At 35.7% G+C, this 16,129-nt stretch overlaps 1 protein-coding gene across 1 annotated transcript in view; it reads right to left on the bottom strand.

The window, feature by feature from the left end:
- LMBRD1 (LMBR1 domain containing 1) overlaps positions 1-16,129 on the bottom strand; it is a 103,303-nt gene that overhangs the window by 32,462 nt on the left and 54,712 nt on the right. The window contains exons 8-9 of the mRNA XM_040983606.1: positions 13,218-13,343; positions 11,765-11,917 (exon numbers count right to left, since the gene is read on the bottom strand). Of these exons, the coding sequence (XP_040839540.1) occupies positions 11,765-11,917; positions 13,218-13,343 (279 nt within the window). The remainder of the gene's footprint in view (positions 1-11,764; positions 11,918-13,217; positions 13,344-16,129) is intronic.

The following is a 16,129-nucleotide window of genomic DNA, read 5'->3' on the forward strand; positions in this document are numbered from 1 at the left end:
AACTGGCTTAAACTAACATAGGTCTTTCATTTGCCTCGCTGTGAATATTCATATATTCATGAAGAATTATGAATGTGTGTTAAAGAACATGAGTGGGTAACTGCTGTGGACCCCGACTGGGGTTCAATTAAATATATAATACACATTTCAATTCTAAGAGGGAAAAATTCTGAATTTTTTAGTACATATGACCTAAGAATATTGGTGTAGTATTTTTTAATGATGATAATTACTGTGGACTGAATGTTATCTCCCAAAATTCACATGCTGAACTCTAACAACTATGGGCTTGGAGATAGGGCTTATAGGAAGTAATTAGGTTATATGAGATTACAACTATCCAGTTGTGATGATGGAATTAATGCCATTAAGAGACCGAATGGTGTTCTCTCCACTCTACAAGTCAACAGCAACAACTAGCTATCTGCAATCAGGAAGGAGGACTTCAGTAGCAACCACATCTGCCACATTTGATTCCTACCTGCCAACTCTAGAACTGTGAGGAATGGTTTTTTTGTATGTTTGAAGAGTCATTCATTCATTCATTTAAAAGACAGAACAACAGACAGAAAGAGACAGAGAGATCTGTCATGGTTGGTTCACTCCAGGAATCAGAAACTCCATCCTGGTCTCCCACACTGGTGCTAGAACCCAGGTCATTGGCCAGATCCTGACTTTCACATAAGCAGGAAGCTGAATTGGAAGTGAAGCAGCCATGACCAAAACTGGCACTCTGAGAAGGGCTCTGGTGTCACAAACTACAGCAAAATTTGCTGCACCATAACACTGGCCTAGAGAAACATCTATTTTAAAAAAAAATCACTCACCACATGGTTATTTTCAATAGCAGCATAAGCTTAGACAAATACACTAATCATGTTTTAAATGGATGGGTACACAGTACCAGAGATTTGCATCTTAGTAATTTGAGTAAGAGCACGTAGAAAACCAAACATATGAGATGGCAAAGTTACCAGGAATAAAGTAAAGGAGATTAAAGGGAGACAGTGAGACGTTGGAGTACAGACCACAATACAGGAGAAAGCACATCATCACATGGGTGCAAAGAGAACAACTTTATAAACCTAGCACTTAAAACGTACGTCTTGTTTCTATTCCTTCATGTCTACTTCCATACATCAGTGGTAACTATCATTCATAATTTCCTCTGAGTCTTTCCAGTCAGGGCATATCCTGATGAGTATGCAAATATGCTCACATACATAATCATTAAGAGTACAATTTATACCACATACAAAATCTGCAATCTAGGTCTTAGTTTCACTTAAAATATAACACAGAAGTTTACATTTGTTCAAGATAAAATTTCCTTTTATAAAAATACACAAGCTTTCTGTTCATTTTGGTGGCTGTATAGTGTAATACTTGCTACTATAGATATAACAAATCAGTAGCCAGCCTCTTACTGATGCAAAAAGGCTGCTTTTACCATATGTTTATTATAAACAATTATATAATTGATGCAACAAGCAACTGCTTTTTAAAAAGCTTCAATAGGCTTTAGTATTCAGAACATTTTTAGGCTGACAGAACAATTAAATGAAAATATAGAAGCTCTTCGGTATCTTTGACTATTACAATTTCCCTTACTGTTGACATCCTGCATCACTGTGGTACATTTGACACAACTTATGAAACAGCCAATGCACTTTTGTTGAGTAAAGTTCATATTGACATTACAATTCACTCTTTGTGTCATAAAGTTCCAATGGTCTTTGACAAATGATAATAACTACCCATCATTAAGGCATCCTCTCCAAGAGTTTCACTGGCCTGACATCTCTGGAGTTTCAACTATTCATCCTAGCCCGTCTCACCTGTCAAACCTCATGCAGCCTTTGATCATTTCATTTCATAATGCATGGATATATCATAGTTGATCCATTCACTTATTAAAGGGCAATGAATGACGTCCTGCTGCTGTCAATCATTGCTGGCATTTGACATCACCAAATTTTCTAATAGGTAAAAAGTGTTATCTTTTTAATTTGGAAAGAAATCTTTGATCCCACTTTCCAAGTGCCTGAAACAGCTGGGACTGGGCCAGACCGAAGCCAGGAACTCAGTCTGGATTCCTGCATGGGTGACGGAAACTCAGGCACTTGAGCCATCATCGCTGCCACCTCAGAGGACTCATATAAGCAGGAGCTGCAACTGGACACAGCGCTGGGATTCGTAATCTAACGATATGTTAGGTTGTATATGCTGTTACTTCCTTATTTGACAATGGTACACTGTCTTCTGTGTTACCTTATATTCAGAACATTTGCCCATGTTTTAATTTTGTTGAAAGGGTTCTAAAGATTCTTTGTATATTTTGTATATAAATCTTTTACCAGATACATGTTTCATGAATATTTTCTCCCTGTCTGCTACTTAACACTCCCTTAACAATGTTTTAGAAAAAACAAAAACTATTAATAATATTAAAGTGTAACAAATTGTTTTCAGTGATAGTACTTTTGGCACCATATTTAAAAATTATGTAAGTATGGAAAACTTATGCCCCTTTGATCTTTTTCTATTATCTTTTGGATGTTTCATAGTTTCTGGTTTACAGCTCATTTTTGTAAAAGGTTTAAATAAGACATATGTTTAGATTCCCCCCTTCTTTTTATATTTAGATATCCAATTATTCCACCCACCATTTGTTAAAAATACCTCCTTTCCACCAATGCATTTTCTTTGTTCAGAGGACAATCAGCTGTTGTATAGGTATTCATTTATTTCTAGAGTGCAATTTTTGTTCTACTGATTCATATTACTATTCTTTCACCAATACCGTGCAGTCCTAGTAACTCTAACTTTATAGTAAACCCTGCCACTAGACAGTGAAGATCTTCCAGTTCTGTTCTTCAGATCATTTGACATATTCTGCGTATTCTGCCTTGCTATGCAAATGTTATAATCAGTTTGTCAATATCTACAACATAACTTGATATGACTTAGCTAGAACTGTGCTTCATTCGTCAGCAAATATTCTAAAATTGGAACAATTTAGCTGGGCTTGTGTTGAATATTATTATCAATTTAAGGAGAAATAACATTTTAAAGAAAGATTTGTTTTACTTTTATTTGAAAGGCAAAGGTAAACAGAGAGAAGGAGAGACAGAGAGCCTCTATCCACTGGTTCACTCCCCATGGCCAGCCAGTGCCTGACTTCCCATGTCCAGAGCTGAGCCAATGCGAACTCAGAGACCCTGAAAAGTTGCATTAGTGAGGAGGGACAAGGGGACAACGGGTGCTTCTAATCATCCTGCAAGGTGCAGGATAGGAGCATTCCTCACCCCAGAAAAGAATTATTAGGCTCCAAGCATCAATTGTGCCAAGAATTTTCTCCTCTACTTAGTTTTCTTCATCTTCTTTTATTTATTTATTTTAATTTTTATCTTGCCCATATCAAATGCATAGTCAGTACAAAATTCTCATCAATTCTTGGGTTAACATAATATTAACACAAAGAGAACAGATTCAATGCAGTTCAGAATACAATTCTAACATAATGATGATACTTCCATCCCTTTCTCCCTATTTTGTTCCTTAATTTTTAAGGTAACAACTTTTTAGTTTATACTAGAATAGAAGGCTCAATGTTCCAGTAAAGATTTCACCCTGTTATAAGATCCTAATGTAGACAGAATATAGGCAAGTACTGTAAATAGTAATCACATGAAACAATTTTATTTTCATTTTATTTGAACATGAAAAAGAGATCATCCACCTGCTGATGAATTCTCCAGTGATGACCAGATGGACCAGCAGGTCCTGTGACCAGGAGCCAGGAACTCAGCCTAGGTCTCCCTCCTGAGCATCAGGAACCCAACTGCTTTAGCAATTACCTGCTGCTTCACAGGATCTGCACTATCTGGAAGCCAGAGTCAGGAGTCATGGCCAGGAATCCAAGCCTAGCAGTCCAACACATCACATGGGTGTCCTAACAGTCACCTTAATCACTGGGCCAAATGCATTGCCTGAAGAATGTTTTAAAAAACAAGAGTGTTGTAGCCAGAACCGTGACATAGTAGGTTAAGCCTCTATCTGTAGTACCAGCATCCCCCATGGGTGCCAGTTTGAGTCTAGGCTACCCTCTTTCCAATCCATCTCCCTGCTACTGTGCCTGGGAGAGCAGCACAAAATGGACAGTCACTCTTTGCACCCACGTGGGAGATCTGGAAGAACCTCCAAGTTCCTGGCTTCAGATCAGCCTAGCTCTGACCTTTGTGGCTATTTGGGGAAGTGAACAAGTAGACAGAAGATTTCTCTGTTTGTTTCAGTCTCTCTCTCCTTCTCTGTAAGTCTTCCTTTCAAATAAAAATAGAACAGATATCCAAGAATATCTGCTTTTCACACAGATTGAAAAGCCTGTGGGGGGATAGCTGCCTATCAAGAATATATAACAATGAAGCTAATCTCTTGGAAACTGCATAAAATCTGGTTTTTTAAGGTGTGCTCACACACTAGTGGTATCAGTATTTATTGGCAGTTTGTTGGAAATACAGATTAGTGGGATGAACTAAAAGACCATGTATTTTAACAATATCTGCATGTAATTTTTGTGCCCATCTAAGTTTGGAAAACATTAGTTTAGGTCATTTATATTACATGATTACAGTAAAAACACAAGTTAACTTGTTAAGGATTTGAAAAAAAAATAATTTAGGAGTGAACAGCTACATTTAAGCTTCACAGCAAACTAAAGAATCCCAGAGGCTGTCTGACTTTCCATGTTCAGGTCAGCAAGATGTGGCAGCTGGTATCAGACCCCTAACACAAATCAGGTGTCCTTTCACATATCATATGAATCAAATTTTGGTAGGCCATGATAAAAGAAGTTATGATTCTATGAGAATTAAGTTTCTTTACATGTTAACAATGTCAAAAATCATAAAGTACTGAAAAAGATGTTAGAAGGCCATTAACACTGTACTATAGCCTCAAAATGTTATTTTCTAACTTGCGAAGACTCTCATAGTCATTTATTAATGTAATATCTCTCAGCTCTTGACCTCAGTTGTAACTTTCCCTATTATCTATTAAAAGCAATTTGCAACTTCAGTATTACATACATGCAAGGGGTTTTTACAAAATGACACTGAAGAAAGGCAAAGGACTATGACAGAAACAACTTCTCGAGTACAGGAGACCTAGCGAAAGTCACAAACAGAAATAATGCAAGGAACTCGAGTACACCTTTCACCCAGACTCACCAATCATTTTCTCTATACATGCAACAGTGAACTGTGAAGTTGCAGATAGAGCAGTACCTGTGTCTTAAGAGCAAACTATTTTTTTTCTCAAAATCACAGTTATCAAAAGCAGGACATTATTACTGAAAGCACACTACCATCTAATCTAAATCTTAATTCAAATTCAATTGTTCTACATTAATGTGTAAGTATTTTTTTTTCCTAGCTCTGAAAGAAACCCAGGGTCACACACTCTTCACCTTCTCTAGAATCCTTCGGTCTGGAATAAGTCTGAATTGCTGCGTCTTTTAGGACCTTGAAAATTTGAAGCAGTTGAACAGTTATTTTATTACATGTCCCTCACCTTGGATTGCCTATTTTCTCAAGGTTATAATCAACTGTGTGCGTGTATGTGTATGTATGTGTGTCTTGGCAGAAATGACATATAAGTATTACTGAGTCACTTTCAAGAGACTGTATCATGTGTATTTGTCCTGTTTAATGAATTAACTTGGATCAAATAGCCATGGCTTTTCTATTATAAAATTATTGTCAATGAAGAAGTCACAGGATGTGGTTCAGAACTTGCATTTTTTTTTTTAACGTATTGGTTACTCAATACCATCTCAATTAATTCCACAACGTTATAAATTATTATTGATGTTATGTCGGAGTTTTGAATTGATCAGGGCTTTTAATTGATCGGGTTGGTACTCTGCCAGCTCTACCTTCAGACCAGAGATTGTCTCCCCAAGAAACTGTTGAACTTATCTGGACAATAAGACGCTGGACTTTATGCTTGGTAAATGCTTGTAATGAAAGAATCTCAACTGAATTTGAACTGTGGTGATGCAACAAGGTGGAGGAATCAACCATGGGGGGGAGGGTTTGGGGAGGAGCGGGGGGAATCCTAGTGCCTATAAATCTGTGTCACATAATGCAATGCAATCAATAAAAAGAAAAATAATTACTACTTTACATTATTATAAAATTTTCTCCATGAAATCAGTAAATATACTGATATGTCAAAAATATGTAAAATTCTGTTTTTATCAAACTCTCACCCTCCAACTTTAGTAACCCCTGACACTTCTTGCCAAAAAAAAGTATGTGGTGCTTGCCAAATGCTGTTTCTAATCCTGTCATTTCTTCTAAGTTTGTTGGAATTCTACCATAGGTAACAGCTTTCTGGTCTACACCATTTATCAATTGAAGTACATCAATACAGTTGCAGGACTTATTTCACTCAGTGAGTATTCACCTGTTACAATAATGTTACGGAGAGAGATTTGATGCAGTGGTCATGATGCCACTTGGGTTGCCTACTGACATTATCACAGATCCTGGATTGAAGCCCCAGCTCCGCTCCCAGTTCCAGCTTCCGGCTAAAGTACACGCTGAGAGGCAGTAGACAATGGCTTATTGTACTTGGACGTCTATCACATACGTGGAAGAACTCATTAGAGTTTCTGCCCAACCCAGGCTGTGTCAGGTATTTACAAAGAAAACATGGGAAGAGAGGTATTGATTTGCTATTTCTCCCTTACTCATAAATAAATAAAAAAGAAGGTGCAGGCTCTTGTTGAATGAATAATAATGTCATTATCTTAATAACTGGTCCCAGATTTAGGCACTGAGGCCCCCTTAGAGAGCAGTTCCTTTTATTACATCTCAGCATTCTCAGAGTATGCCTCCTTACTATCTGGCACACGATGTTGCAAATTTATTATGTACTTTTCCAGCCACAGACTCAGAATCAGCAATTTCTCTAAGAGTTTCAATTCCTCTTGGTAAAGTCAGCAAGTGATTTGGCTACCTACACATACAAACATATACAGAGTGAGAAATTAACAAAGAAATTTTTCTTTTTCCTCATTACTTTCTGCTTTCATCTTTATTCTTCCTTGTGCTTTCTTTTGCTGGGTGTTTAGGCTTGGAATTTAGTGGTCAACTGTCTTCGATTTTCATTTTTATTGATAATAGTGTTTTAAACTATTAATTTCTCTATTCACTATTTTAAATGTAAAGTATATGTTTATATTATCATTAAATTTTTGAAATTATGTAATTTTACATATTCTTTTCATCTAAGATTTAAGGTTAACTTTTTACTAAAATGCATCTTGATTGATTTTGCTGTAATTTCTAAGCTTAATGAACTGCAATCATAGAAGAGTTGATTGTAATACATCTCTAAAGAACCTACTGATACTTTCTTTATAACATAATTAACCTAGTTCTGTGTGCCATGTACATAAGGCAATAATGTATAACCCATATTATCAAGACTAAAGTAAAAGGTTGTAAGATACATCATACTGTTACATTTGAGTCTTTTATGTTCTTAATTTTATCCATCTGAAATGACTTACCTTAAGTATGATGTTGTTAAGACTATTATTACTATATCTTAATCTATATATTTGAAATACTCATAATTTCTGCCTAATAAAGATGATTGTTTTGTCACCTGGTACACAGATACCCTTCATTCTTGTGTTACTATTACAAACTGTACCTCTTCATGCTAAAAAATGTGTTAGATTTCTGCTGTTGACATTGAAAACTACCACACACTTGTTGGCCTGAAGTCCCAGTCATTTACTATCTGTTTGTATGGAGCAGGCATCTGGGCACTGTGTGGCTCTGCTAGTTCTCAGAAGTGGCCTTGTCTGCTCACATGGTTGGTAATTCAGCTCCGAGAGGTTGCAGCTAAACCTGGAAGCCTCTCTCAGTTAAGGTTGCTTCCCTTCCTCAACCTGTCTCAGTGCCCTGTTTTCTGCAAAGCAGTAATGGCAATACTGGCATACTCACCCTTGGACTATCTCTAACTCTCTCATCACCACTTCTGTGACTCTAACCAAGACTGCTTTCTGCTTTTAAGAACTCATTTCATTAAATTGAGTCAACTGAAACAATCTAGGGAAACTTTTGTACCTAAAGGTCCAGAGCCTTAATCAAATCTGCAAAGTCCTTCTTCCCACTTAATATAACATGAAGATGCCAGAATTAAGGACGATTTTTAGGAGACAAAAGACAAAGAAGGCATTTTGCCTGTCACAAAATGTGTCATCCTTTGTTGCATTTAATTTTTTTTTGCACTTGAATTCTGTGTTGTCTAATATCAAAATCACTATCCATTTTTTTCTTCACTGTTTCTACTTGTTTTGTACAACTTGAGTCTTTAATTTTCTGTCTTTCCAAATTATTGTCTTAAGTATGTTGTTTTTTAACAGAACATAGTTGATCTTTCTTTGTGAAGAAATTAGGTTTTTTTTCTTTTAGTGATACATTAGGTCTATTCACTTAGGTATGATGAGAACTTCTAGTCTTCACAAGATCTTAGCGTTAGATAATTTTGCGCTTATATATTTGCAATGTTGTTAGCTCTGGGTACCCAAAACAGGCAAATTCCAGGAGACAAAAAGTAGAATAGAGGTACCAGGGAATGGTGGAATTTTTTTTAACAAGTACAATATTTCTGGGAAGACAAAAAAGCTACAATAGTGCTGATGGGTACATGATATTCAACGTACTTAGTACACTGTAAAAACAGTTAAAATAATAAATGTTATAGTGTATGTATCTTGCCACAAAAATTACTGAAAAAAATACATGTGATATAATTATGAACATATATTTATATGTAACTTTCTACATAAACACAAGAAGGATAGACATGGTGAAATTTAACACTGTATTTAAAACCTACAAATCTATAAGACGACTCTACCAAATATTAGGTAAATAACTAGTGTTTGGTATGTACTAAACAAACATGTAACCTCTTATTTCTGAATCAGGTCAACTGCAGTCACACACAGAAATGATGAAACAATGAATAATAAATGAGTTTAACATCTCAATTAAGGAAAAAAAGCAATTTTCAAACACTTCTGAGAGATACTTCATTAGATATAAGTAAATTAGAAGATCTCTTCTTCAATTCAAAATTATTAAGAAATTAAGTCTCCTAAAACAAAGCCGTAGGTATGCAGTAATCCCTAAAGACATCTCGTGGGTGTTTGGTGGAAATGTAAGTTGATTCTAACATTTATATAGAAATGCAAAGAATCTAGGCTACCTAAAACAATTTTGAAAAGGAAAATAAATTGAAGGTTATATATTACCTTATTTCATGACTCAAAAAAGTATTAGCATAAGGACACATAAAGCAGTGGAACTGAAGAGAGTACCAACATATAGTCAATCGATTTCACAAAACTATCAAGGAAATCCAAGGCAGAAGGAAAACGTTGTCAACAAATGGTGCTCAAGCAACTGGCCACCTGTATATCTGCATAACTATAATCTGTAAGACATACCATACCACAAAATTGGCTTAAAATGGCCTACAAGCCTAAAGATAACAATAAAAACTACAAAGCTTCTAGAAGAAAACTTAACAGATGATGTCCATTATCTTAGGACACATAACCAAACCCAGAGATACAACATTATACAGCAAATAGAAATAAACTGAATTTCATTAAAAATTTTTAAAAATGTTTGAATGGCAGTTAAAATTTTAAAATACATAAATAAAACATGCAATAAAGAAGAAAATTATACTCATGCATATGTTTAATACAGTAAAAATTACAGAAACCCAATAATAGAAAAATCTAATTCAAAAAAAGGTTGAAAGATTCTAACATATTTTACAGAAGACATGAAATTAGTCAATAAATAGCCCCAAAATACCCAATATAATTAGTCATTAGGAAAATGGAAACCCAAGTCATCAGCTATTACTATACAACCATTAGAATAACTCTCAGGAAATAGTGTATTAAGCGTTTATAAGCATGTGTAGTAATTTTAAGTCTCATATTATAGCATGCATGCAAAATGACACAGCCATTTTGGAAACACTGGCAATTTCTTACGAAGTTAAACAAATGAACACTGGGTCAAGAAATTCTATCCCCTAGGCATTTACTCAGGAGAAAGTAGTGAAAGAACACCAGCTACACAAAATTTCTATACAAACTTTCCAATCAGCATTGCTCATTATAGACTGAAATCAGAAAAGCCACAAATGTCCACTAACAAGCAAGTTCACCAATTCTGATACAGATGTACATGATAACAGCACTCAGTAGGAAAATGGAATACAACACAAGGTTTAGGGAGAGGTTTGGCGAGGTTTGGGGGGAAGAGGGAAGAAATGCTGAGAAATCTCAGAAATGGTCTGCAGTGTTAAAGATGCCAGACAAAGATTGTATTCTCTGAGTCCATGAAATTCTAGAACTTGTAAAACTCAACTGCAATGAGAAAGAGTACATCAGGGACCATGTGGGGTCTGAGCTCAAGGGAGGAGGACACATAGAAGGTATGTTTTGTGGAGAATATAGATGTTCTATGTATCTACCTACCTATGTTGGGCAAAATTAATATGAATACTTAAGTTGATTTTAAAATCCTCCTAAACATGTTCAGTAAAAGGGACACAGTGTGCTTAAAACAAGAGTTACAAACAAGGTTATGAATACTTATAAAAGCTATATAGAACTTAGGATTAAAGTGCTAAAATGATTCATCACACCTTTGGTACCATGAAGACAAATCACCTTGTAAATAAAAGACTAGAACAAGTCTTTAAAAAAATTATTCTAATTGTAAAAAATATTGATAACATATATAATGATAAAATAATTATAGTATATACATATTTATATGTACATTTTAAAGATTTATTTATTTTGATTGGAAAGGTAAGTTTACAGAGAAAAGCAGATGCAGTGAGAAATACCTTCTGCCCAGTGATCCACTCTTTAAGTGGCCACAATTGTTGGCACTGAGCTGGTCCAAAGCAAGAAGCCAGGAGCTTCTTCCAGGTCCCAAGTCTTTGGGATATTCTCTACTGCTTTTCCAGGCCACAAGCAAGGAGCCAGATAGGAAGTGGAGCAGCTGGGACACAAACGGTTGTCCATGTGGGATCCCAGTGTGTGCAAGGTGAAGATTTAGCCACTGGGCCACTGTGCTGGGCCCTATAGTATATTTTTAAAACAACTCTTTTGAAAAAGAAATCTTTTAGGATAACCAATTAGTGCATTACCTTTCTGAAAATAAAAGTAGAAAAAATAGTAGAGTTCAGCCTGACCTGTGTTTGAAGGCCCTCTCTGAAACAATTCTTTACAATTTAGCCAAAACCTACTTTCTACCCTCGCCTTGCCAATCTTAACATCAAATAAAGTTATTTACAGAACTGTCTGAATTACCACTTGTACACAACTATATCCAAAACATGAGTGTTTTTGATGTGTTCCCAAATACAGAATGGGAATAATTTGCAAGACTATGCCAGAAGTTTTAGTTCTTTTCAATTTGAGTCATATTATACTGTCTTTTGTTAAAGTACTTACAGTTTAGGTATTAGTGTCAAGAATTCAAGGAGGGCAGACAGCCTCTTCCAAGATGAGCCAAATCCCATTACGTCCAGTTGGATCTCTGAGTGCAATGCTTTAATGCCCCAAAGGAGAACTCAACCCCTGGACAGATACTACATAAACTTGGAAGAAAAGTGTCAATATAGTTTTAAAAACTGTATTTACCTTCAGGGGACGAAGAGCACCACAAAACTTCGTCCACCAACTGTTTTCAATGAATTCTAAGTGCCTTTCTCTTTTCCTGAGTGTTCGTAACCTTTCTTCAAATTGTTTTAGAGCGCGTTTATCCCTTGCTGAAAGAGGCCGGCCATCTTTGCTCTGCAAATAATGGTACAAAATTCAAATTTTTAATGATTAAAGTCATGAGATTTGGCAATCAAGCAAAATACATTTTCAGGATTGGACACGCCTTAGGCAAATTTACAACCTGAAAATACTCTACAACTGCATTGTGACAGTAAGTACAACTGAACAAAAATCAGCCTCAAAAACGCTGTTGCAGATTTAGGGGAAAGACACCCTGCTCCACTGCTGGTAGGAATGCAGACTACTGCAACCCCTATAGAAATTAGTACACAGAAGGCCCAGACTACTGAAAATTGATCTATCATATGACTCAACTATTACTCCTAAGAACACATCCAAACAAAATGAAATCTGCATTATGAGAAAATGACCTGCACCCCTATTTTTACAGCCACACACTCCACAAGAGCAGAGACAGGGAAACAACCCAGATGCCTGTCAAAAGAGGAATGGATAAAGAAAGTGACGTAAACTTATTCCATAGAATATTATGCAGGCATAAAAAGAATGAAATCCTACCACCTGAATTAAAATGGCCCCAAGTAGAGATGACTATGCTTAACGAAATAAGCCAGTCCCCAAAGGACATTATCATATGTTCTCTCTGATATAATACAGCTATCATACAAAGTACAAAATAAATAAATATAGGTAACCAAATACATCCATATATTCTCATAGATTAAATGCAAAATGGAGACAAGCACAGAAGGAAGTAAAGATACTTTGTTGTACATGTCTCTATTCCTGAATAAAAGTAGGACTCCCAATGAGATATTCACACCTTTACAGTATGATACCAAATTTTCTACCATTTTCTATACCTAGTATAATATGATACATTTAAACAGCAGAAAATTACGCTTGTAACTATTATTAAGGTATTATTAGCACTGTGACAAATGGAGGGAAAATGGCAGGAGGGGACACAGGAGGGGATTAGAGAGCGAAGAAGGTACCTGAATGCATACAAGAATGTTATCATAGAAATAGTAATTTAAAATTTGAAAAAAAAAAACTATAAAGATGCAGCAAAAAGTTTGACAAGGTAGCAAAATACAAAATAAATAAACATAAATTGATGACCTTGGACTACACAAAAAAAAAATCTATGGCAAACAAAATATTTGTAAGAACAGTCCTAGAAAAGAACCTTAAATACCTTGGAATAAACTTAACCAAAGATGTGAAAGACCTCTATGAAAAAAGTACAAACAATTAAAAAAAAGTATGTGCTTATCAATGGCTAAGTCACATCAAAAAGCAGTTCAAAGACAAATTATATGGTTCCCCATAACAGAACATCACTCACTTTTGATTTAATCGTTTGAATGTGTTGCTCCACTTCTTCGATGTCTTCGGTGTTTTCTAATCGTTCATATGCAGCACTTCTAGTGCCTTTTATCAGATTTAAAGGTAGTGCTGACATGCCATAGGCCTAACAGAAAGAAATTTTATGTTTAAGTAAATTTATTTTAACCACATTATACAAAGTTTTCAAGCTAAAACATATTTCAAGTAATAACTTTAAAGTATACTGCAAAGGCTTATATGCTAAACCTCCGCTTGAAGAAACTACAAACCATATGGGTGCCAATTTGTGTTCTGCCTATGCCACTTTCCAGGTTCCCTGCTATGGCTTGGGAAAACAAGGCAGTAAGGCTCAAATCCTTGGGTCCCTGAATCAACATGGTAGACCCAGAAGAAACACCTAGCTTTAGGTCAGCTCAACTCACCCTTGCAACCATTTGGGAGTCCAACAGTGGATAGAAGATCTCTCTCTCTCTTTTTTAGTCTGCTTCAGAATAGCTTTAAATTTACAAAATAAATGTAGTAGTAACACAAAGAGTTCCCATTTACCCCCTCACCCCTCTTCCTAGTGTATGTGGGTAAACCACATATTCAACGTTGCATTTGTGTGTAAAACTGCCTTTCAAATAAAAATAAAATAGATCTTCCAAAATAACTTAAAAGTGGGTGATGCTTCAGGAATATACTCACTGTCAAGTATTATACTACAGTGAAGAATGATTATACTAATAATTCTGTTTATTTATACTTATACAGTGTTACATTTATAACACTTTTTAACAGGAAAGTTTCAAATGTAATGCAAATACAAATAACCTTTAAAATAATAAATTACAGCCTTAGGCTAATCAAGGAATAGGATAATGTGAATTAGTAAAAACAATCTCTAGGGTGAGGACTGGCACAATGAGCTAAGTCATCATGTGTGGTGTGTGCACTCCAGCTGAGCGCCAGTTCACATCCAGGCTTCTCTAGTTCTGATTTAGCTCCTCACTAATGTGCCTTCATGGCAGAGGACGACTGCCTGAGAGCTCAGGTTCCTGCCACCCACATGGGAGAGATGGAAGGAGTTCTAGGCTCCAGAGTTCAACTTGGCCCATCTAGTCAATGTGGCAATTTAGGCAATGAATCGATCCAGGGAATATCCACCTCCCTTTCTCTGGGTAACTCTGCATTTCAAATAACATAATAAATAAACCCTGCTTTTAAAAATCATCTACAGGGCCCAGCGGCGTGGCCTGGCTAAAGTCCTCGCCTTGAACTTGCTGGGATCCCATATGGGCTCTGGTTCTAATCCTGGCAGCTCCACTTCCCATCCAGCTCCCTGCTTGTGGCCTGGGAAAGCAGTCAAGGACAGCCCAAGGCTTTGGGACCTTGCACCTGTGTGGGATACCCGGAAGAAGTTCCTGGATCCTGGCTTTGGATCGGCATAGCATCGGCCGTTGTGCTCACTTGGGGAGTGAGTCATGGGACGGAAGATCTTCCTCTCTGTCTCTCCTCCTCTCTGTATATCTGACTTTCCAATAAAAAATAAATCTTTAAAAAAAATCATCTACAGAAACTATAAATTTACAAAGCAATTTATAAAATTGGTTTCAGTGGAAAAGAACAACTTTCTTCAAATATGTACAGAGTAATGTTAGTAAAACTGTAGTATTTTTATACTTTTAATATATTCACACATGTTTGATAAATATGCCTTTCTTCTGTGTATACAACTTATTTAAAAGTTCAAAATATTTATAACCATCCTTTTTGGTATTTCAAATACTTTCTCACAAGTATGTTTAAATATAATTAGTATCAAGAATAACCATTTTATTGTATACACAACTCAACTCCATAAATTCTATCTTCCAAGTCCCAAATGATACTTTTTATTACAATTATTAATAACATTTAATAGCATTTGCTTTGTAACCCATTATTCAATATCATTATTAACCTGAAATCCTTAAAACAAACACTGGTAATTATCACCTCTTGGGTATACAAGGATTAAATGTCTTTCACTTTTCTTTCAAGCACATAATAAACTCCTTTATCCAGCCTCTCCTGTCAGTACACAGGGCTTTGAGATTGAATCCAGGACAACAAATATGGGCAGAAATAATACATTACCCTTTCAAGTTTAATTCCAAACCACCAAATATTCTGGGCTATCCTACATGCCTTCTCTCATCTTCTCACACTTGATCTTAGTCAAAAGGCCAAAAAACGATTCTCCACTATCTATTCTCAACTCTCAGGATGTCTTTAGGTATCTTTAGTGTCAATGTTAATGACTTTAATAGCCTTCACCAAGTATCCTTTAGACTTAGATTGAATACTGATTCAACTACAATTGAAACAGCAAAGCAGAAGTTCTGCACAATAAGTTGTATGCCTTCTTAATGAAAGACTATGAACAATGAACATGAATAAACAAAATCCCAGATATGATGTATAATGAATTAGCTCATACCAAATAGGTAAATTTGTATATTTGCTACAACAGAAATATTCAAAGTATTGCATTTTATAAATTATTAATTCCAAATTATTGAGATGTGACTCCCAGGATTTCGCTCATTCAAAAAAGACTAATGGAGAAAGAAATTACAACAGAAGAGAGCAATTTTCTGTTAATATAAGAAAAATGAAATAATTGGATTTAAATTTTATATTTTAATATTAAATTCTATATTCTCAAAATGTTAAAAATAATAAAGCCCAAGAGAACTAAAGTAGTCCCTTATTCCTTTGTTTTCCCTTTTAGGCATTCCCCTCCTGCTAATATCATTTTGACATATTTATTCTGGTTATTTCAAAACCCACTAAACAAAGGGCGGGTAATGTCGGAAACGCAGGTCATACGAGGCCCATGAAACCTTTTGGCCTGGTCCTGCCCCGGCAACTGCAGGCAGGACTTGA

This window comes from Ochotona curzoniae, unplaced genomic scaffold (genome assembly GCF_017591425.1).
Source record: "Ochotona curzoniae isolate NIBS_2020 unplaced genomic scaffold, NIBS_Ocur_1.0 contig_3819, whole genome shotgun sequence".
Lineage (NCBI taxonomy): Eukaryota > Metazoa > Chordata > Mammalia > Lagomorpha > Ochotonidae > Ochotona > Ochotona curzoniae.